This window comes from Anser brachyrhynchus (assembly GCF_964034855.1).
Source record: "Anser brachyrhynchus genome assembly, chromosome: 9".
NCBI lineage: Eukaryota > Metazoa > Chordata > Aves > Anseriformes > Anatidae > Anser > Anser brachyrhynchus.
In genome coordinates this window covers 9748505-9769834 of record NC_137703.1, presented here as the reverse complement: position 1 = coordinate 9769834, position 21330 = coordinate 9748505, and the positions used below count along the sequence as shown (strand labels likewise).

At 41.1% G+C, this 21330-nt stretch overlaps 1 protein-coding gene across 7 annotated transcripts in view; it reads right to left on the bottom strand.

Annotated features, from left to right (window-relative positions):
• The window catches only part of ABCC5 (ATP binding cassette subfamily C member 5), a 44597-nt gene extending 23597 nt beyond the window's left edge, over positions 1 to 21000 (bottom strand). For 2 of the 7 annotated variants that reach the window (XM_080603823.1, XM_080603825.1), the window contains exons 1-8: positions 20866 to 20999; positions 19953 to 20127; positions 7574 to 7734; positions 7166 to 7321; positions 6894 to 7041; positions 2015 to 2248; positions 1729 to 1902; positions 429 to 576 (exon numbers count right to left, since the gene is read on the bottom strand). In XM_080603823.1, coding sequence (XP_080459949.1) covers positions 429 to 576; positions 1729 to 1902; positions 2015 to 2248; positions 6894 to 7041; positions 7166 to 7321; positions 7574 to 7734; positions 19953 to 20081 — 1150 coding nt within the window. In that variant the 5' untranslated portion in view covers positions 20082 to 20127; positions 20866 to 20999. Of the gene's footprint in view, positions 1 to 428; positions 577 to 1728; positions 1903 to 2014; positions 2249 to 2710; positions 6793 to 6893; positions 7042 to 7165; positions 7322 to 7573; positions 7735 to 19952; positions 20128 to 20865 lie in introns of those variants that run through there. The other 5 variants (XM_080603824.1, XM_080603826.1, XM_080603828.1 and 2 more) reach the window with 4 other exon arrangements.
• Positions 21001 to 21330: the final 330 nt, after the last annotated feature.

Here is a 21330-nt window from a genome sequence, read left to right as displayed (position 1 = left end):
TATACAACAGACACTATAAACACTGAGTAAGAGAGACCTAACGTTTTACATGTTAGCAGTTATCACATACATGTCCTTATAAAAAGAGCAGAGAGCAGTAAACTATAATGGTCTATAAATCTTTGTAAGACAGAAGTCACCGTATTCTAAAAATGGAGCAGTCATCATATTATTATCAAAAATTGGAACAAAATTTAAAAAATTAGGATTAGAACACGACCAAACATTATGCTAGAAAGCAAAACTTTAGAAAGCAGCAAGACTGTTTGTCTAACCCATCATGCATGACAAAGAGCGTGGTGGATGAAAGGAGTTGCTACACCACATGTAAATCAACATCTATGTTTCTAACCTAGAAGCATGCACCAGAGCACTAAGCAATGAGGCATCACCACAAAAGCAAACATCTACAAATTTTGTGAACTCACTTTGAACATTCTGAGAAAACGGTTTGACCCAGGCATACATTTTAATGAACTTAATGTAATTAAGAACTTCATTCATCTTTTGCACACGTTCATCTGTTGTTGATACACATTTTCTTCTGAAATACGCAGTGAGGCGTGATACAAACATCTGAAACAAAAAGTAACACCATGCAACATTAGTGAAAACTCAGAGCAAGTACATTCAACCCCTCCTAATTACCATACAAAGCAAATTTTGAATCTGAAAAAAAAAGACTTTCAGAGACAGGGCAAGAATGCTTTCATTCTGACATAAAAGGAAAGCTAGAAACATTATTCACATCCTCCCACCCCATCTGCACTGAGCACTAGACTGAGGACAGCAAGTCTAAACAAAAACGAAATTTGTGAGAATAAAGCTGTGGACTTCTACCAGTATTGAATAGCACTAGATTCACTACAGTTTCTGAAGCACAAAGACTACAGTAACTTTAAGGTAAACTGAATTTACTCTCACAGCAAATGAGCACTAGAATTCATTCTAGCCAGTCTTTTAACCTGGTCACTGGCGAAAGAAAAAGCTGGACTTTGTACAGCCAGATCAATTTCTACTATATGCCTGTGCTAGGAAAATAAAACATTATTAACATTTTTACTAAACCAATGTAAAGTTTTAGAGAACTGGTGAAGATAATCAAATTCCACTCTTCATTCCCCTTTTTAAAAATATAATTCCCATTATTTTAGTCCTTCCTATTGCACACAAATTACATCAAAGTGGACCTGATGGTATTCTGCATCCATGCCTTTTAAAATGTTTATTATGAATATAGAGATAAAAAGATTTTTGGCTTGGACTAGCCTATTTCACTGCTGAGCAGAAGTAGATGCAGGAATATCTAGAGAAGAGCACCCTCCCTCCCAGATGTAGCACTTTTCAACACCTATTATTGAATTCAGGAATGAATCTTGACTGAAACATGCAACACTCGGCCCCTGTAGACAAGACGGAGGCCTTTTGTCTTTCCAGCCTCAACCACAAGCATCTGAACACTCTGCAGTTTAATTTAGCTATAAATATTTATCTCAAAGTCAGATCTACTAGCTTTCCTATTTCCATTTTCCTTTTTTTTTTTTTTTTGGACCATTTTGAGTTCCCCGTTTCCAAGTTTCTGCTCCTCACATCATCTTTAGGAATAATTTCAATAATATGCAGTACCATAAACAGGCTTAACCTAGCACTTTTCAACACCTTTATTCAGAACTATGCATGTATCTAGCCCAAGAAAAATGAAGTAAGTCTTAATTCTTTGTAACTTACCATTGCTGGGTAGAAAAGTATGAAGACAGCAGAGCCCAAGAAGCCTGTTGGGCCCAGAATAATTACATTATAAACCATTCCTAAGATGGCCACAATAGGGCCCCCAGCCAACAAACTGCCAACTGCTGCAGCTTCAAACATCCTTTGACCATCATTGGAACATACATTTATGAGCTGAAAAACACACAGAGCAGATTATTTAGATTTAAGGCACAGTTAATTCTCAAAGGAATATATTTACATATCTTTTCTCAGCCAGCAATTTCCAAAATGATACTCAGCTTACCTCGCCAAGAGACTTCTCCTTGATATTCTTCAGCTTGAGAATTTTCTTAAATGCCATTGTCAAGATAGCTCCACGCAGTCTAACCCCCGTGCGGTAATTCAAGGCCCAGGTTAGCGCAAGGGACCAAGATCGCACTATTTCCGTCATAAAGATGCCAAAAACTAAAAACAAGCTGTACTGCAGGTTGGACTCACTCTGTTGGGTATACTCCAAAAGATGTTTCACAACGAACGCCTACAGGAAGAAATGCAAACTTGCATGAACACCCATCATCCCAGAGGACCATGCAACAACTTTATGTTAAGTTAGAAACAAGTAGGCTACTTTGCTTTTAAGACAGCCATTTGAAATAGAAAGCGTCTTCCTTCTAGAAGTAAAAGATGTCAATACAAGGAATACTGTAAAACAAAGCCCTGCTGAGAGCCAAGCACTGAGCCAAATTTAGTAAGTAAAGAAAGTTTAATTTGGAACCATATTCCTCGCAGCATACTTATAATCCTCTGTGTCTTCTAACTTAACATAAATCTGTCAGTTAGCTGAAAGCAATGCATTGTCATATAGAAGAGTTTTAAAATATAGTCACTACTTATACATCTGAGCACATTAAGAAACATTCCTTTACGTGACATTAAGACCTTTTTATTTTATCTTTGGTTTGCTTCAAACGTGCTTATTTGATAAAAAGGAACAATGTACCTACAGTTGTAGAGGGGAAGAGTGAGAAGGACATTTGCAAAACATTCCTGGAAATAAACATCAGCAGTTTAATAGTAAAGAAAAAAACAAGCAGAAAGCACAAGGTACGCAATACCACAAATCATTGGGGACAGGGGAAATGAAAAAGAAAAAAAATTAACCATACAATCCCTCCCCATGCCCTCTCCCCACAGAAACATAACACTTTACCTCAGGAATCACTTTTCAAATATCACCTGCAGAAAGAATGCAGCCCCCAGAACCACTGATTCCCACCTCCAGCTCTTTGTGGTCCAACGGCACATTACAACATCATACAACTCACAATCGCCATCAATATTAAATACTATCGACTGAGAAACAACAGGCTTTTATTTGAAATAAAGTGCCATCTTAAATGGTAACATCTCACAAACACGGTACAACAGGTAAAGCATTGTATAAATATACAATCTGCACATACAGGGTAATTATAATGAGTTAATATCTAACAGTCTTAGCCTCTAACAAACTATAACTGAAACTACACACAAAATTATAAAAATACAAAAACACAACAGTATTTTTCATGAAGTCCAAAAGAAGTCAAACTTGCAGGTGCCAACATGGGAGGCTTCTGAGGCTGCACAAATTCTGAAAACTGGTTTTAAAAGTATGCTATAGTAAGGCTTCACAGATAGCAAAAGCAGATTTCCTAGACAGCTTCTCAGCAAATGATGCTTTAAGATACTGGTGCTTTTGATACGCTAATACAGAGCAGAGAATTACCTTTGCCCACAACAAAAAGCAACCAAAAAAATTTTTGAGACCAAAGAAAATATTTGAGAAGCCTTTCACATCACAGTTCGTTGAAGTCCTCTTGGCTAAACCAGGTTTTGCAAATAAGAGTTCTGTATAGTTTGAAGAGAGAGGGAAAAAACAAAACCCCACTATTTCAGCAAAGGTATTGAAAGCTACAGCCCAGCACCAAGTAACAGGAAAAAAATGGAGATCAAACTCATCTGTTCTGAGGAAAATAATTCTGCGTGTCAGAACCAAGGAAACATGCTGTAAATAATTTTGCTCTTTCATTTTCACAGGTGTGAATTAAAGCCAGATGTCCATCAGGTTCTAGAATGGCCACTGAGAAAATTTACATATCGATCCCTGAACAAATGTGAGGAGCTCACATTCACAGATCTATTGCATTCCAACTTTCTCCTTACTTGGATTTAGTTTTACATCCACTGTTTGGACCACAACTGCATACAGTTGGTTTGCAGTTACTAAGAAGATTACTGACTTCTTTTTCCAGTATTCAATCCCACATATGCAACCGAGTCACTGAGCATCGGGGTGAAAATGCCCCCTTTTTCCTCACGAGCTGTAACTCAGCATGGTCGCAGACAGCAAGCATTTTCTCGCACACCACAGCATTGCTGAAAGTCTCCAAGAGAGGATGTATAAAGAAAGCAGATGTTTCCTGGGGTCTCATTCCTCCCAAAACTTTTTAGTGCATTTTTTCAGCACTATTTTATAGAATCAGCATCTCCCGTGATGAAATAGAGACCAGCTTACATTATACCCCCTTTTTTTTTTCCAGATGAAAGAAAGAGGAAACAGCAGATTAAAGAATTTTGAAAAGGGAACGGAAAAAAGTCACAATTAACATTTACATCTAAGCACATACTACTTCAATTCAAACTAGTTTAATGAAAAGAATCCAGCATAAAGTTATTTACAGAACAGGAAAAGTTGTAGTACAGAAACTAAAACTGAATCTAATGGTAAAAAGGAATTCCTGTGACTATTACCGTAGTAGATGGTATTAGCTGCTTGGCTGTCTTAAGCATTCTCATTGAATAAACTTTACCTTACCTTTGCTCTTGGCGTTGGCTCTGCCCAGCAGGACTGTCTCATTCTGACGCAGAAAACAGCCATCCTGAAAATTCTAAAGAACAGCTTCTGTCACTGGTCCCACTGCAGCGCGGGCATCCCCATTGCAGCCAGCGTGCAAAAACACGGGGCAGGCTGCAACTGGAGCCAACTGGGAAATTGGGAAACTTACCTCCAACAGCTTACCACTCCCCCCTCCAATAACTGACCAAACTGTCAAGCTGTACTCCACTAAGATAGCAAGTTTCCCCATCTCCCAAACAGGAAGAATAATAGCTCTGAACAGTTGCAAACGGGTACATTGTTCAGACCTGGAGTTAAACTGAGTATGTTCAGTAACCAAAAAATTTATTTGTTCCTCAAAATGAACGTGAAAGTTTTGCTAGCTGATTAAACAGCAGCATATATTCACTGGAGATAAATGATATCTCACCTCTACTAGTACATTCTGATGGTTATTACAAGGCAGTCTGACACACGCAGCTGTCTCACCAGGTTATGGGTTTGGATACTGTGCCAGATGCAGAATTTATCAAAATAAATAAGATAAAAGGAAGACCCTTGAAGGATCTAATAACACAAAAAAAAAAAAAAAGGAAGTCTGCAACAACTCCCATCCAGTTATAACCATCACAATGCTCATTAGCAAAGCCACAGGTCTTGGCTGACATTTCAAGGTCATAGATGCTCATATTAAACGTCAAAAATTTTAATTAACTTTAATTAATGTTTAACTCCATTTTGCTAGTTTTCACCAACACAAGAGGTCAAGTCAAGCGCTTTTCCTGATCTCCCTTTTCACCTTCAGGTGACTGAAAGGGTGTAACAATACAAGAAAGCACTAACACTTCAGAGGAGACAGCATAGGCATATACATGAGGCATGCCATTTTAAAAAACAGGGAGGAGGGATGGTAAAGACTCATTTTTTCATGCCAAATGTTAAAACCGTGAAGGAATTGTTCCTTATTCAGAGAAAAGAATAAGGTTGCCTGCAAACAGGCAAGGTCTATAGATAATTGTAAATTATCCAAATTGAGCATCAATTGCAAACATAGTTCCCAACCTAATCAAGTTGGTTTGTTGTTTTTTTCCTTCCCTTCCCGCTCTCATCCAGCAGCTTGGCTGAGACACATCAAGGAGATGACACTACAGAAATTGGGGATACCCTGCTGCAAGTTCTTTGCTAAAGATAAAAGCAGCTACTAAAGCCCTGTAGTGAAACAATGACAGAAGCTCTTCTTGGGGAAAGCTAGTGCTGTTAAAACCTTAAACATGATATATTATTACCGAAGTATGTTCAGACATTTTTTAATTAATACAAGCCAAATTATTACCATGAAAACAATACCACAGAAACATTCGTTATTCATATTACATAAAACAAGGCAAACTTTAAAGACGTATAAAAAGCAGAAGAACATTTTGATAAGACATTTAAAAACTGGAAAACATTTTAAAAAGACATTTCACCTAACAGTGCACCCAAGTGTACTTACCCAAGAAATGAACCTTCAGCTTACCAGCACACTGAAACGTGTACTACTAGCAGTAATACTGCTCCTACTCCTCAAGGGAAATGTGTAGAGAATAAATTTAGTCAAAATTTCAACTGTAAATCTGCACAGCACGTGCAACAAACAGGTGACAAAAAAATGGTGTGAATGTCAAGTCCCATATGTTGTTATCTTCATTACGACCCATAGCAACAAACTGCAGCAGTTCCTAAAGGCAATAACATACTCTAACAAACTCTACATAAAACCTGTCTGACCGTCCTCTGTAGCATCAGGAAAGACTATACTCACAAATCTCTGGAAACTCGCTACTTTAAAAAGTAGCGCTCTAATAAAATTGTTTGGTTCCATCTCTTGAAGACTGTGCTATCAATGCCAATAGTCTAAGATTAGTGTTTTATCAGACTGATTTTTATTACAAGATAAACTTACAGAATTTCAAAACAGAAATAAAATACCTGCACATAAGAATTTTATGCAAAAAAGACCACATACCAGTTAAGGAAGAACTTTAAACTATACTCAAAAGCAAAGAGAAAAAACAGGTGTGCATTTCCTCCAAGATATCTAAAGTCCCCCTCCCTTCTCCAAGAACTTGGCCTTGGTATTCAGCAACTGATCCTCCAGCTGTAGGAAACCTATCTTGGAATACCATATCACTCTGGAATTTTGCCCCAAAATTTCTAGCTAGTCAAAACATTAAGTGATCCTGCAATGAAACCTTAATATTTTACAGTTGGCCATGAGATGAAGCCCTCTGGGGTTATTAAAAAAAGGATGGATATTACTTACTGGTCCACTGAAACCCGCGAGCTGCGTGATCATCAGACACACTATGGAAATGATGAGTCTGGTGCGGCAGAAAATCCACACAACTCTCCGGAGAGAAGCATCATCGGGCCCACATTCTTTCAGTTCTTCCTGCCACAATCTCTCCAGCCTAAGAAAAACAGAAGCTTCACGTTATGAAACTTTCACTGCAAGAAAAGGTACAATCTCATAGGCGCTTCTCTGTGAAAATTTCAAGCATTTGAAAAAAATAATATGGAGCAAAATGTTTCTACCTTCTACAATTGACATCTGAAGACTCGTGCCTTGACAAGGACCATACATCATCCATAAACAACTCCCCTTTCTTGTATGCTCTGTGGGCCAAAGGAGAGAGCCAGGAGAAGGTCATGCAGGAGAAAAGCCCAGCATTATCAACAGGGTGCTGGTGTCTAAAAGGGAAAAAAAAAAAAAAAAAACACAGAAATAAGTGGAAAGGAAACAGAATTTTAAATCCTTGAGAAAAACAAAGCCTACTCTCACTGAAAATACTCAAGGGTTCCAAATGGCCCATGCAAGTTGCACTTGCCAAACAAATTCCAGCATTTCCAGTACCAGGCAGCAGAACTACAGATGCAAATCTACTTTTTAACTGGTTTGAAAAGCAAATACTGTATCAGTTCTCCTGCAGCCTCAAGGCTTACTTGGAAGTAGTCCGTATGGGTTTCAGCACATTCAGGCCATGGTGGTATTTGCCCTTGTGATGCTCTTCATCCAGCATTCTCAGCTGGGAATGCACAGAGGTATCCAGTGGGAGGCCCTCTGCGCGAGCAGCTGCTTCCAAGGCATCCTGGCATTCAATCTGCTTTTACAAGAAAGAACAGTCAGAGTTCAGAGCTGTGTTTAAAGTCCATGACTCCCGCAACTTTACACCTTTTACTTCTGTAAGCCATTGCAACAACATCAACCACTGCCATTTGATGTCTTAGAGGACAGGTTTCAGCCTGGTGGCAAAAACATGGAAGGCACACACAACCTGGATGTGCATAATGTACGTTAACACCAGTTACTGTACTGTGTCTGTGTACTCAAAGGATAAATAGACAGACCAATCTTGCATATTGTCACAGGACCAAATGCTTTAGGGAAAGGAAATATGATGGAAGAAAATCAAAAAATCAACGTTAGTCCTTTGTAAATTCTGGGAATCAACGATGGGCAGTACAGTTAAGTCATTCTTGATGAACTTGCATCCTCTTAGTATAATTTAGATATTCTTATCCAAAGAAAAATCAGATTATTTTCAGAATTCTAGTAAACTTTTTCAAAAATACTTTGGGTTACATCAAAAGAAAAATATGTATTATGCAGAACGATATGTACTTTATCACATTTCCTGATTTTTCTCTTTCTCCCTAAAGGCAACAACAAAGATGGCAATTCTTCCTGCTCCCAGCCATACTTCTCTGTGGTTCAGCAACTTTATTACCAACCATTTAAAAGGCAAGGCAAGCCTTATCTTAGGAGAGTTTTCCCACAGCCCTAGTAAAAGGCAGACTTTACGTTCTAATCTAACAGGAGAAAGTAAATAGCAATGATATGGAGAAGCCAAAATTTTGCAGAGTTCAAACAAGTCTTTTGATCAGAAGCTAGATGTGGCAAAAGTATCTCAGGAGATAAGCTTGCTATCTAACGCTTGCAGGGGGCTCACTACTGGTCCTGCTAACTTAATGGGCCATCTATTGCAGAGTCCCGTTATCTGTTTGTTTTCTGCTTCTTTGAAATTGAGTTACTTTGTGAACTCTGGGGTAAAAATCTCCCTGGCCATTTTGCAAACAAAGATACCAGAGAATCTGTAAAGATCATCTCTTCCCACCACCCTGCCAAGGTACCATGCTTGTCCTTATTAGCAGCCTTCCCAGGGCAAAGTTATTTCATTATTTTTTTAAACAACAACTGTAACTGCCTTGCAGCCTCCTAAAAACACAATATCCAAAGCCTTAAATGGCCATCAATTGCCAGCAATCGATTCCTAACCTTGCACTGCATAATTTTTTGCCAGACTTCACCTATCCTATGTTAATATCAAAGCATATAGCACATTAAGACAATTAGCTTCCATTCATGCGAAGGGCGAGAGCAGGAAATCGATAATGACAGTATAAATCTGCCCTTTGTTTATTTAACCAAGTGCTTAAATAGTGCCTAAGCACCATTTAACAACTTTGTCAACAACCCATGGTCCGTGTCCCAAAAAACATGATCTAAATCTAAAGCATGATTATATAACAAGACAGGATAATTAGAAAACAAAAGAACACGACAAGATTCTGACACATGGAGTGCCTCAAAATATGTAACAAAATCGGAAATAAAAGATTTCTCAATTTCTGTTAAATTACTGACTCACTAAGGGCCACACCTCCTTACCAAATATCCCTTAATCAGCATTAATATGGGAGCTGCCAAAGATGTCTCAAAGGACTCAGCAGGGGGAAAGCTGTGCACGACCACTTTCCTGGATACAGCGGAGGAATTCATAGCTAGTTGGCTACACTCTGCCACTTGCAAGAGCCCCAGGCACATCTGCCCAAACACCCTGCTCTGCTGACACTATACTATGCCATAGGCTATTTGCAGATTCATTGTTTTTCAGAGCACACAGAAAGAGTCCAAAAGGAGTCTCCCAAATGCAAAAACATCAGGATAAAAGTAAAGTTGTTTATCACCTTACAAGTGAGAATATTTTTAATAAGAAAGCACAATTGCAAGATCCTGCGTTTTTAAGGAGTCCAAAGATAACGTTCTTAAACACTCACTGTGAAAAACAATTAAACTCTCCAAAAGTGCTCAACAGAATTGTCTTAGCAAATGTGAAAAAAAAAAATGATAAAGGACTAGGGCACTGCTTCTTAAAGGCCTTTGTAATCTCTTGACACACAGGGCATATAAGCACAAACCCCTAGCTGAGAAGATTCTGCAACTCAATCTTGGCAAACTTGCCAAAATCCTATACATATGATTATCAAGAAATAAATGCACCACCCTACTGTACAAGAAAGATTACAGTTTTGTGTCATATTATAAAGTCTCCAAAGCCTACAGTTTAGCAGGGACAAGTGAGACTCCTAAGCAGTTCTACTGCGCATTTCTGGAGTAAAAGCTGAAGTAGAAAAACAAGTCACAAGCCCAACACTTAATTATAAGTTTATGAACCCCTATCCTTTTTTCAAGTGTTCATCAACTGGTGATATCCTGAGCGCCTGCTTGTATACGCAGTTTTCTCGGAAACTAAAATCCTGAAGAAGTCTTTAGCAATGTGATGTGACAGGCTCCAGCACTGCTCTTGAAACATGTGCCTCGTAAATCACGGCTGCGCTATCAAGAGCTTCTTGTAATTCAGCAACTTCTCAGCATACCAATAAAAGCCACGTAGCTGATGGTAAAACCCTATATTAATAACTCCAAAGAAACGTTAACAAAAACAAGTCTAAATTAGAGATTAACACTAACCAGGAGAAAACAAAAAAAAACCAGTCATTTCTTAAAAAACAACAGTTCACTACTCAGCATCATCATAAAGGCAAAAAGACAATGAAGAAAGCATGAACAATACCACACCACTTCCAAAACCTAGGGTTTGCCCCCTTTTTGAACACCAGTCAGTACCCCATCGCTTAGTTCAGAAAGAGTGCTATACTTAAAATGACTTTCTACAAAGGACAATGAGAACAGTTAGGATGGGAACAGCTTCCACAGAAGCAGAAATTTAAGACTTTTCAGCTAGTAAAGGAGAGGAACAAAGATAAGGTACTTGAGATGCCCATAAAGTCATGAATGACATGAAGAAGAGAAGTAAGGAATGATCACCGACTGATCTTAACAACAAAAGAATCCGAACACTCGGTGAAATTAACGCTATTCACACAAGGGATGCTTAAATTCTGAATTCTCTATCAAAGGATGCTGTAAAGATCAAGCATATAAATGGACTAAAGATGGGAGAATTGAACTCACACAGGAGAAATACATCATGGCTCACTTAAACATGTGACAGAGAGCAACAGAGATCATTTACCCAGTATTTTATTCACAGCTAGTCATCTGCAAATAAATTTCTGTAACCACAGGCCGCCTGTAACAGAGGGCAAGGGTCCTGCACTCGACTTTAGTTAAAGCTGTGGCACACGCAGGTGCAGACTGATAGGATTCAACAGACAAGGGAATCTAGGTGAGGAATACAGTTCAGTTTTTAATCCTAACGGCAATCCCTGGCTGTATTCTACTGAGTACCCTGGGGAAGTATCGCTGCACACACATTCTTGTCTTGTTCTTCTACCTCCATGGCCAGCACGCAGGCAGAGAAAGATAAGCAGAGCTGGTGCTGCTGGTGCTGCTCCCACAGCACACCTGCCCCCTGACTTCCTGCAAATTGGGAGCAACAAAAGCCTCCAGCATCCGTTAGCAGGACTCCCTGGTACAAGGCCAAACTGGTCATAGGGATGGCACGCACATGTGGTGATGGGAGGCAGAGCCAGAAAGGGGCCACAGTCTGCTTGAGATGTCATGGCAGAAAGGCTGAGACGGGGGTACCAAATTCATAACCTTTTATAGCAAGATGCATAGGAAGGTCATGAAAACTCAAAACCTAAGAGCCAAGCTGCCAAACACAGGAAGTCAGATGCAACCAAAACAGATGGTCTTCCTGATGCCCCTGTTTTCTATAGATTATGCAGAAAGGCAAGCGAAAGGGAAACGGCAGCTTTTTAGATGTTTCCTTCTAAGCAGAGAACAGGGGCATTTATTTCTGTGAAGATGGTGAAGCAGGTGAAGAGAACAGAAGCAGCTGTGCTATTGATGTGAAGGAGTGTGATCCTAGCCTTTCACGCAGGCAGTCTCATATTTAGCAGAGATGGTAACAATTTATTGGTTTGACAATTGTCATATCAGATGAGAACAGCAAAACCAGACAAGCTTGGAGGCCAAACAAAACAGATTTTCCATCCCTTACTCCTCTTGCAGAGAAAGAATTTGGTTTGTATGCTATGCAGTCAACATACAAACCAAATCCCAACAGCCAAACAATTACTATTTCTTCTGTAAAGCAGATGATCTTCCAGGGCTCAGATCACTGCAGGGAAGCAGCAGCAGCATCTCCTCCGCTACCTGACAGGAAACTAGAGCAGACACGGGAGAAGACATTAGTCCTCACAGCTGATAGAGAATACAAAAGCTACTGTGGCTGATTTAATATTACACAGAGTTAAAATTGTTTTATTCAAGTGGTAAAGAACACCAAGCTGGCAATGCTGTAGAATAGGAACTCCCACTTCTTACATTTACAAGGCAGAGCTTGGAAGGCCTCCAAACTCCTACCTTCAAGCTCCCAGTAAGAAGAGGTAAATGGGAAGCTAGTACCAGTGTAACACAGCTCAGGAGTAGTCAGGCACACAGGGAAAAGAATTAGGTGATCCAGTGCTTAGAACATTCTCTGAATTAGAACTCTGTAGTTCTTTTTGAGGTAGAACTAACAGAAGTTGAATTAGTGTTTGAGTCATGATTTCAAAGCTAGCCTGAGTTTATGCATGCTCACGTTAGAGCAGAACTCTCCCAGTAGCACTTAGCACCACTGTTTGGCTACAAAGCCTTGATAAGATCACTGTAGGTATGTTTGTGATGAGCCTGAATATTAACCACTTCTTGATGCATACAGAGTCCTTGCTGAGGTCAGGTACATTCATTTTTTCCTAGGAACATTGCTTATTTGACCTTGCCCTTGAATTCCAGTAAGTATTAGCACTGAGGTGAGATGTTCTCAACTCTTCCCTGGCAAACCCACTTATTCCTATAATCCAAGAAATGAGGTTTGCCATGTCACATTTATTTTATGATTATTTTTTCTTAAACAGCAGCTGTGCCCCAACTCAGGCTTCTGGTGTGCATGAATCCATGTCTTCTATTTCACATACAAACCAGTATGGGATTCACTCAGAGCTCAGGCTGTACACTCATCATGCAGCACTGAAGCTGGACAGTTCATGCATGCTGTCATGCAGTAACAGCAGATCCCCTGCAGAATGAGAAATAGTCATCAGCCTCAACTATAAGTTTCCCCTCAGAACTAGCAACCTACACACGCTCTGACCACAAAGCCACGAAACACCTCAATAAGCAGATCGTACTGACACAGCACAGGCTGAGGATTTGGTTCCTGACTGGCTCAGGTAAGCTCTATTACCCTGAACCACATGCAAACTGCTGCTGTTGTTCTTCCACTAATTCTTTGCTCAGGCCATGCCTGAGCTAGGTCACAAGAGAAGATATCAGATCAATTTAGGACAACACCAGGAAGATCCAGAAACTCAAACTGCTGTGGCATGAAGCCACCAAAGAATGAGAGCACAAGCCCTGACATCATAACATTTATCAAGCCTGATACAGCCTTTCACTCAGTTCTCCTTCCTATACCAACACAAGCAAGGGACACCCCACCCAATTGGCAAATGAACCGGTAATCTGAAAAATACCTCAGGGCTCCAAGCATAAGTTGACTGACATACTTTTAACCTTAGTCCTTGAATAGGATCAAAATATAGATTGTTTGTGGAACAGCCTGGTCACAGCAGGATCCACTGGCTGCTCCTTAGCACCAGGATATCAGTGTTCAAAGACTAACAACCATCTCGGTGTCTCAGAGCATCAGAACTCCCTGCATGAACAGGTTTTGTCTCATTTCAGGTTAAGTTCTCCAGATCCATTAAATCCTCCTGGCACTATTTAAGTCTATGCTATTGAGTTCCTATGACAGCCATAGGGCAGTGGCTCAAGCACTAATACAGAACACTACAATAAAGGAAAGCTTGCAGCGTCTCTTCAAAGTTAGTTAGTTATATTCCCTGCCCACTTTCAGTCATGAGCAGACTGTTTTACAAATCTGCTCTTGACAAAGGAACAGCAATAGACAGCAGTAAAAGACAATGGCAGCAAGTAGCCAGATTCAAGGCTTTAATTACGTGGTTAAGATTTTAATCACGTGGCTAAGATTTAGAAAAAGGATTAAAGACAGCTGACAAAGTAGAAGCCATGAATTAGCCAGAATACTGGTGTTCCACTAGCACATCTCTGCCCAGTGAAAGATTTTGCATTTTTATTCCTCTTAGTAATAAGTATAAGACTTTTCAGATATAGGTAGATTCCCCCCTCTAAATTCGAGGTAAACTTTCAATAACCTATTGTGCTCCTTTCTCAGCTCTATGTACATAAATTGAGGCAGTGATGCAACCTCTGTGCTGTCCTCCAGGTGGTTAGAGGTTTGTCTTAAAATATTCACCAGGCACCAACTCAGGGATCTCTCGTGTCAAATTAGAGAGTACCTGAGCAGCAGCATGAGAGAACATGACTAATCAAGATAGTTTGCTTCAATCTTTGGGCATAACATGCAATTAATCAATCTGTAGAAAGTAGCATGAATTTTTGCCTTTGCACACAGTCTAATTGTGTTTAAGCTTAAGGATAACAAATATTGGCAAGGTAGAGTTTAAAGTTTTGTTTCCCTTTGACACTTAAATAGAAATTAACATTTAGAGAAGTCTGCCTTTGGTATATAGGCACTTATCTAGAATTTGCCTTATTGAACTCATTATGTGAGCTTATCACACACTTATTGCATCAGTGCCCTTACACCGCAGCAACGCGTTCACAGCAGAAGAATATACCAAAGCAGAATCCACAGAGGATCATACTTCACCTAGCGTAGCTTTTCGTATAAGGCTTCCAAACATCAAAGGGCAGTTTTCTTTTTACTTAGTAGAAAAGTAGAATGACAATACAGAAATTGGAAGCTTAAAAGCTTAATTGTTATCAAAATAGCTCCAGGAAATAAGTATCTCTTGCAGTCAGACTGTGCATTACACTAAAAAGCTGAATTTCAAGTTCTACATTTAAGTCATTAACTATACAAACTCAGATCTCATTATACATCTGTACCTGTGTCAGGTTTTTTAACATTACTGAGGTAATGTTTCTGTAAAACTACCCCCTCGCCTTCTACACAGCTATGATCTGAGAAAATAAGGCATCTAATATCGCACTTGTGTGTAGTCTATCGTTTACAGACAGGAGATTCAAGCAGCAAGTAGTATAACAGCAGCTGTTACAAAGTTTCAGAAACATCCAGATCTATTTTTCTTGCATCTCTCTCCCAGCACAGCCAGTGATATGGTCAGCTGGGTGACAGTTAAAATGATTCTAACATTTTGCCAGCCGTCTTGATCAAGTAGTCAACTGCAGTTTTACATTGTCATGCAGTGAACATGGGCATCAGCTCAAACTACCACAGCTTCTAACCATAACCTCTGAGCCAGCCATAAAGCAATATCTTTGTGTAGAGACAAGAGCCTAGAGCCCCCAGTAGCCCACTCAGCCTGTGATTCTTAAAGTTTTGTGCTCATTAGGTCATGAAAATATGAAGGCTTCTAGAAAATGCAGACATCCAGCAGCTTTGGCTCCAACTAAAAGCTTGTAGTTAAGCTGCCTAGAAAGGCTGCTCCAAGCATGGAGTGCCAAGGCACTAGTACCCAGGCTACATTCACATCCCTATTTTCAGGGTGTTCAACCCAGTTGTTCAGACACTCCAGATGTTCCAGAGGTTGAGAGGCAGAGCTGATCTGACTGTTGGACAGCCAGTGATAAATCACTTCAAGGCTACCAGTGCTTGAAGGATTTACATCAACTCCAGCAAGTCCTGATCACATTCTCTGTTGCCTGGCAAAAAGCTGTCAGAGACACCTGAAAAATAAGAGATCAAGATGAGGACAGGAATATTAGTAGTGCTTCCCATACCTAAAGTTAGCAACACATTTTTCCTGCCTGTTTCAAGCAACCTGAATAGCTCAGTGGTGCCCAGTGTAATGCAACAATATGAACTTGAGGCTTACCACAGATGCTGTAGACAGTCACTATGCTCCAGCAGCAAGAATCTAATCCCAAACTCTATATTCCAGTGACAGCTTGGAGTACAGTTTGTACATTCATGCTCTAGCATTAACATTGGGACTAGAACCTCAGTAATTGGGTTCTCATAAGCATTGCGTATCATGAGAATAAACTTCTTCCTCTTTTGTTGTTCCAGATGGAATGGGGTAGGAGAACAAAGTATGCGCTTGCCTGCTGTTCCAACAAAAACACGCACAGAAGTCTACATTTGAGACTAGTCTATTCCAAAACCACTTTCAGAACAAGTTTCCCTTCCTCATCCATCATTTTATAGTATATTTTATGGACACAGTGGGGTCTGCCCTGCTTCTCAGGGCACGATGTTTCCATTAGAACTAAATACAATTATTCCAGATACAACTTGAAGAACACAAGTGTTTGGGAACAAGAAGTCCTAACGGTACAAGTATAAATCAGTATTTCAAAAGCATTCTTTAATTTTCATCCACTGGTAAGTTTTCATTCTTACAGGTGAAGTCTACCAATTATAGTGCTCAGCAGCAAGTACATCTAGACGTTATCTTCATTCAGAAGATCAGTGCCTCCATATACAATAACACCAATTAGCACAGTATTATGCATTGGGAACATGTAGTTAAGACTATTTTATAAGCTGTATTAAGGTCTCCAACAAAGACCTAAAAATCAATTGTTAAAAGCATACTGCAGATACTTACTCATGAATAAAAACTGTTTTTGAATTTCAGTCCCAGAGTGCCTAACTATTTCAGAGGTCTAAATTTCTATAGCAACTTTCCCATTAAGCACCAGGAAACGTTAGATTAGACCTACTTATATGGCAATGATTTCAATTGTTATTCTAGGAAGCTTGCTTAAAAACGTCCTATCTTTCAACAAAGCGATCTTCAAGGCTGTGACTGAACAGCATGTGAGCTTCTAAAGAAGCAATTCCAAGTTCTTTTCCACTATGGTCACGAACACCCACTGTTGGTTTCTATCAGTAGGAAGCCTGAACAAATGTGGAGGTTTCAAGACAAAGCATAAAGCTGAACATAACCTTTATGTAAGACAGAGCAAGGAACATGAAGTTTTGGGACCTTGCCTCAGTGGTAGAATAGGTTTCACCTACAAAAATCTTGACCAGACAATCAATTAGTCTTGTCAACTTCAAGCTAAGAAAGAGGTATAAAAATCCAGTAATACATGCAACAGGAAACTGTTAAGTCACATTACTGATCAGTGACATGTCCCTGTGGCCCTGCCAGAAGCTGTCACCCCCACCAGCCATTAACTGCTGCTCCTATACTCAGGTAGTTTTCCTTTACCTTTTTCAGAAAGAAATACGCAGTTCTATCTCCCTCTGATGTATGATGTACCTATCTAACATGCTCTTTGAAATCCTCAACCAGGTTTTCTCCAGGAAATTTGCGTTCCACAAGGTCTCTCCATCGTGACTCTCAGTTGCCCAAGTGACAGTTCCACCACCGCTTAACCCCTCCATCTGCACCACTGTAGTCCTGCCCTCCCTCCTCACATCAACTTCCCACTGCGTTCTGACACCAGCTGTAACAATGCGTACAACATGTGCCCAATAAACCAGCTTAAGCACCTGACCCAATCCCAGGGCTCATAAAGGATAAAGTACTAAAGGACATTGTCACTTTTGCCTTGAAGTACTGCTTTTTGTAACAGCTGAGCTACAGTTTCTATCCTTTATTGTTACAAGCAGAGAGGAAGTGTTTGACTAACAGACAAAGGTCAACCTTATGAAAGTGAAGACTTCACTTACTCTTGTTAAAGGTAGAAAACATCCAAAGAAGCTTTAAGGCCAAGAAACCTGCTGAAACTAGAACTTATTTCAACTAAAGGAAGAAATGAGAACTTATTTCAACTGTACACACAAGTATGAGCACAGTTTTGACAAGGTCAAGACAGCTCTTCCCCTTAGCCTCAATATCTTGCAAGTAAGCAGGGTTTAATCTCACTGACACTCAGCAATAAGTTCAGTGCTGTTTATGGATTATATACACCCAAGCTATAAAGCTGGCAAAACAAGGAGTCCAAGTGTTTGAGATAAGTTAACTCAACCCTGGCAATATCAAACACAACAGCTAGCGAGCAAAACCAAACACAGTGCCCATCTGTCAGAACTAGCCAGTTTCCTTAATAAGATAATTAGGTTAATTCCTCTAAATAAAGTTCTAGGTAAGAACAGGGACCAACCTCTTTTTGCATCAGTAACCACAAATTTTACAAAATCCCTGCCCCTCAGTGTTATCTGGGCCTACCACCCTTAACTGTAGTCACTGGCACCAAATCAGGTTGAGGTACAGAGGCAAAAAAAAAGACCACAGCAACAGAATTCAGCTGATATGAACGTGCCTCCAAGTCAGAGATTTTAATGTCATGCTGTACAAGTACGCAGCACTTTGCTTACTTCCAGCCTTCAGAAAATAAAAAACGCTGGTTTCATTTCATTCATTTGAAACGTTTAGAGGTAAATCACGTTACAAGGACCTTAGCCAGCTTTCAGGATTTTGTCCTCCAAAGTTAAAGCAGGCAGCACAATTAGATGATGCAGACCAATAAAGAGAGATACCATGCCATGATTACTGCTTAACCCCCCTCCCACTGGTTGGGAAACGGAGCTGCCCTCCAATGGCATCGCTGTTGTCACCAGTAATTTGACAGTGCAGATTTGCTACTGGACAACGTACACTGGGTGACAAGCCAATGACATCAACATAATAAATGCTGTCGAAAAGCTGCACTGTGACTCCGAAGGGCTCCCGGCTCTGCATCACTGCCTGCCCTAATGCAATCACTCTACCTTCCTCTGTACATCAGCGATAGTCTGCTGAGTCATAGAGCCTGTGGGGACACCAGAAGCTGCAGAGCCTGCGAGTACAAACCGCACTCTGCCTGCTGCAGAGCAGATCACTCCTACCTCAAAGAGCAGCAGTGCAGCACTGAACCCATATTCAGAAATACCTGGCAAAACCCCTGAAGCCCCAGTGAAACAAGGTGAGCTTGATCTGAAGTAAATTCTGTCTCAGTGCCCAGTATAATGCAGCAAAACACAAGCCTTTTAAAAGCAGTCTTCACAGTTCTTCCATATAAATATGACAAGTTCCCCCATTTCCAATCCTCACGGACTAGGGCTGTCACAGGTAATCCATACAAAATGCCCAGGAAGTATTTTGCAAGCACCTCATCATTGCAAAAAAGCCAGGCAGGCAGTATTGACCTTGGCTTCAGACAGTTCTACATTAGTATTTTAGTGGTTTTTGGAAAGGTTAGGAACAGGACACGCAAGAAAATATTCCAGTACAAGTATTCAGACCAGCTAATATTATTAATCTTCTTTATTTTTAATCTTCTTTAACCAGTATGGGTTCTTAGTTCCAGGCCATATCTTTCACCATTTGTGTGGGTGTTTCCATTTATCTGAACATCTATTTGCCCTACAGCACTTAAGTTCTAATGTATGCACTCTTTCAGTGGGAACAAGCTTTAAAAATTAGATGTTGAGAACAACATACAAGCTGTAAGCCAGTACTTATTTCAAGATCAAGCTCTTAAATTACAGAAAGTAATTATGACTGTACCACACCACATAAAATGTACAGATGCATAAAAAACAGTATTCAATACAGATTACTTCCATCCAGATGGAAAAAGTAAGGATCTTGCATCTAGAGCAAGCTAGACATCTGTCTCAGAAATAATCCTTGAGAAAAACATGGCATGATTAAGAATTTTTTCAGCTGCCAACACTGAATAGTGTGTGATTTGTGCTGAGCTCTTCACTGTTCTTATGTGGTTGTAATGATTCTCTTAACTACAACAGCTTACAATATCTGGATTCAAATTGAAATTTGAATAGTAGGAAAAGTGTATTTTGCTTTTAGTTAGGTGACATTTAAGTTAAAAATGTTTAATAAGCGCTCAAATTTGTTACTAAGGTAGCTAGCTACGCTACGCCTTGAAATGACCTCTCCCACACCAATGAGAATATTCATTATTGACCTTCAAGGTAGTAAATCTATGCTGAGCTGGCACAGCAAAAAGGCTGCTGCATGTAATTTAATGAGCACGGACAGCAAAACAATGACAAAATAAACTGACCTTATGTTTAGCATGCTGAAATTTTGACCCTTCCTGTTCTTCATGCTGCACCGAGTCGGCTCTCTCCCTCACGCTCCTATACCCAGGACTGGGTATAATGTACTCTTTTCCTATGTCGATGTCTTTCATCTTCTGTAAACGCCAGGGTTTACACGTGGATTTGCGCCTCAATAATCTGAAAAGAACCAAATTCAACTTCATTACATGCCATGCCCAACACACTAGTTACTTTTACTCAACTGCTTTTAAAGCTTAGATAAAGTCAGGAAACAACTGCAAAGGAGCTTTGTTAAAAATAGAACTAATAATGTGACTTTGAGAGCCCACGCAAGACCAGCTTCTTCTGAACTAGTTTAAACATACCCTGAGGTGGGTAAAGAGTACAGTGACTCTAATGGAGCATTAGCTTATTTCCCCACTTAGAGCAGTGAAATATTCATTTAGTATGTCAAAATGCATAACCATAACTGCAGTATTTAGGTAAAATATTAAGGGACTAGTCTCAGAAGACCAAGTTTTCCCTGAAAATCCACCCAAATCCCTGAAATTCCCTGAAAAAGGCCCAAAACTGCACAGACCCAGGAGCTTAGCAGCGCAGAGCCCTGCCAAGCAGACCCCCACCACCTCAGGCGGTCACCCTGCGCTCTGTGGAGACAAACAGCCCGTGCGAGGAGGCTCCGAGCTGGGGCTCGGCACGGACACTCACAGGGAGCAGCCACCTCAGCGGCGCTGCGGGCACCCCTCAGCCCTCCCGGGGGGCAGAAGCTGACAGGAAAACCGGCACGGAGACCACCCCCAGCCCCTCAGGGGTGCGAGGGGGACCCTGCCCAGCCGCCCCCTCACAGGACGGGCCCTACCGGCGACCCCCCCGGCCCCACAGGGGGGTCCCGTGCCGGCCCTTTTCCCCCCTCACCTCCGCCCGCCGCCTGCCCCCGCCGCAGCTCTGCCCCTCCGCGCCCGCGGAGCCCAACCACATCCCTTATAGCGGTTCCGGCGTCTCCAGGGCGCATGAGCGGCTAGAAGGGGGGGGTGGGAGGGGGAGTGAGGAGGCGGCTCCCTCGCGGAGCCCCATGGGATGTGTAGTCCTTCCCGCCGCGCCCACCTCCCAGCGGCGTGAGGGAGGGGAGAGGGCGGGGGACTACATTTCCCAGAATGCTCCCCGGCGGGGAGGGGGGGCAGCCTCCATTTCGGCAGCCCGGCCTCCCGCCGCTGGTGCCGCAGCGTGGGGGGTCTGGAACGTTCGCCGGCGAGCGGCGGGTGGGGCGCGCGCCGAGGGGCTGCAGGCGTGCAAGTGTGCAATGCGAGTGTGCAATGCAATGCAATGCAATGCACGTGCGCACTGCAAGTGTGCACTGCACGTGTGCGATGCAACGCGAAT